Source organism: Morone saxatilis, unplaced genomic scaffold, assembly GCF_004916995.1.
Source record: "Morone saxatilis isolate NCDOM2014 unplaced genomic scaffold, NCSU_SB_2.0 Contig1, whole genome shotgun sequence".
Classification (NCBI taxonomy): domain Eukaryota; kingdom Metazoa; phylum Chordata; class Actinopteri; family Moronidae; genus Morone; species Morone saxatilis.
In genome coordinates, this window is record NW_023339651.1 from 15213607 (window position 1) to 15215659 (window position 2053).

Here is a 2053-nt window from a genome sequence, read left to right on the forward strand (position 1 = left end):
ATAAAAGGCTCCTTCTAAGGTAACATAAACATAACTATCCCTATGTTGAGGTGATTATGGACTAATGAAAACCTTCCCTTGAAATATAATATTCCATACGTGCCAATAGATCCTCCTAAATGTTACACACTACACACTACTAGTCAAGAAACTGTCAATCAATAAAGTTCCTCAGTGAGACAAACTCAATGCAGCATCATGTTTCACTGACAAAAGCACACGTGTTGTACAACTATTCATTTTGAAAAATAGATGCCTAAAACAGCATAAGGTACATTTTATTTATTTTCTATTTGAGGGTAAGTAAGAGGGCAGTTTTGTGGTCTCTCCTGATAGTGTGCCAACACAGTGCACTACTACCATCCAGTGGTTAAAGACAGTACTGTAAAAGTATGCTGTATAGAGATTACACAGTGAAGATATAAACTCCTACAAACTGTTGGTTAGCTTACTGTTCGTGTTTCGCTGTCTTCCCTCTCAGGTGCAGTCTTAACCAACACCGATGTGATCATCCCGACCATTTCTGGGGAGGGAACTGTGTTCTCTGCTATCACCTGTGGGTTCTCAAAGTACCTGGCCTAGTCGGAGCAGAGAGAGACAGTGGTTAGAGGAAACACAGACACGGGAAGAAAGGAAGAAAGGCAGAGATGAGATATAGCAAGTTACTCAATGCTATCATCATCAAAAACTCAAGAAAGAACCAAATACTTCTTCACTGAAAACAAAGCCACCTGCTGCTCAGGGTGTACTTACAACAACTTTCGGAAGGTCTTTGTAAATCTGCTTCACAAAGTCCAGAAAGTGATGAATCTGAGAGGAGAGGAGTATGAAAATGAAAATGTTAATCCAAAACTTCAAGAAAATGTTCCCTTTCTTTTTCATAAATAACAAGAGCAAACCGTTTTTTCTTCAATATCTTAATTCAGTTTGGCCTGTTCAGCTCTTGGTCAACAAACAATGTTAACAATGTTACTATAGGGGATTAGGTATTTGTCATTAGTTATGACTATTTAATGATAATCACATATCTGGCATCACAGTAATATTAACAAATGTGGTCTTTGATAAAAAAAAGTCTGCATTCATCTGTACAGGTACAAAATACATGGAAATACATTTTTCATTCAAATCCACAATTAGTCAACTGAGACAGACCTATCAATATTTTCACGTTCTTTTACAGCTTAAAATTTATTTCCAAGCAATAAGGCTGAGCTTCTCACCTCCTGAGAGATTGGAGGCCGGAACTGTTTGTGCAGCTCAATAATGATGCGAAGGCATATCAGCACATTTTCCTCACTTTCAATCTGTAAAAAAAGCAAGAAAACATCAATGTGAAATGACCACACAATAGCTCATGTATGTATGGAATAACTGCATATATAAAAAATAAAAAAATTATTTACTATATATCTGCCCACTACCCACAACGAGTTGTGAATTTCAAACTTCAACAATTACTGTTTACCATCCAATATATCTATGCCACAGCAATGAACCCAACCAATTTTCTTAAATTGTTGTTAATGTTAATCCAACACTAATACCACTGCAGGAAGAAAATTCAGCATTTGGGAGGTGGTTAATATTATTATTATTACTAAGCTTTGGAATCTTCTAAAAAAACAAATCCACTAATAGCAGCACATCACTCACAATACAGTTTTAGAGTAACTCAAGGATGCAAAATAACAAAAACAATAAATGTTCTGTTTCTAAGAGATTAGGACTCATACCTCTAGGAAGCGGAACATCACAGACAGGATGTTCTTTGTGTGTGGACGAAGATGTTCATTTGTTGGGATGCGGTGGATGATTTCCAGCACCAGCTTCCTCAATTGCTGAAAGAATTGACCAAATTTTGCAGCTTAGAATCCAGTTTCACGTACAATTACACCATTTGATATGATATAGTAATGTTCACTTATTTCAGTGGATGTGCGATGAAGTTCAATGGCTGAATTACTGAAATCACTTTCAATAACACTAAAACAAAGACACAGTGGGTGGATAGCAAGCAGGTCAGCTAGTTTATGAATGTTGGACCAGTCAC

The 2053-nt window shown here is 36.6% G+C and overlaps 1 protein-coding gene across 1 annotated transcript in view; it reads right to left on the bottom strand.

Annotated features, from left to right (window-relative positions):
* The window catches only part of trrap (transformation/transcription domain-associated protein), a 78219-nt gene that overhangs the window by 74316 nt on the left and 1850 nt on the right, over positions 1-2053 (bottom strand). The window contains 4 exon segments of the mRNA XM_035669969.1: positions 453-578; positions 754-810; positions 1224-1307; positions 1737-1841. Of these exon segments, the coding sequence (XP_035525862.1) occupies positions 453-578; positions 754-810; positions 1224-1307; positions 1737-1841 (372 nt within the window).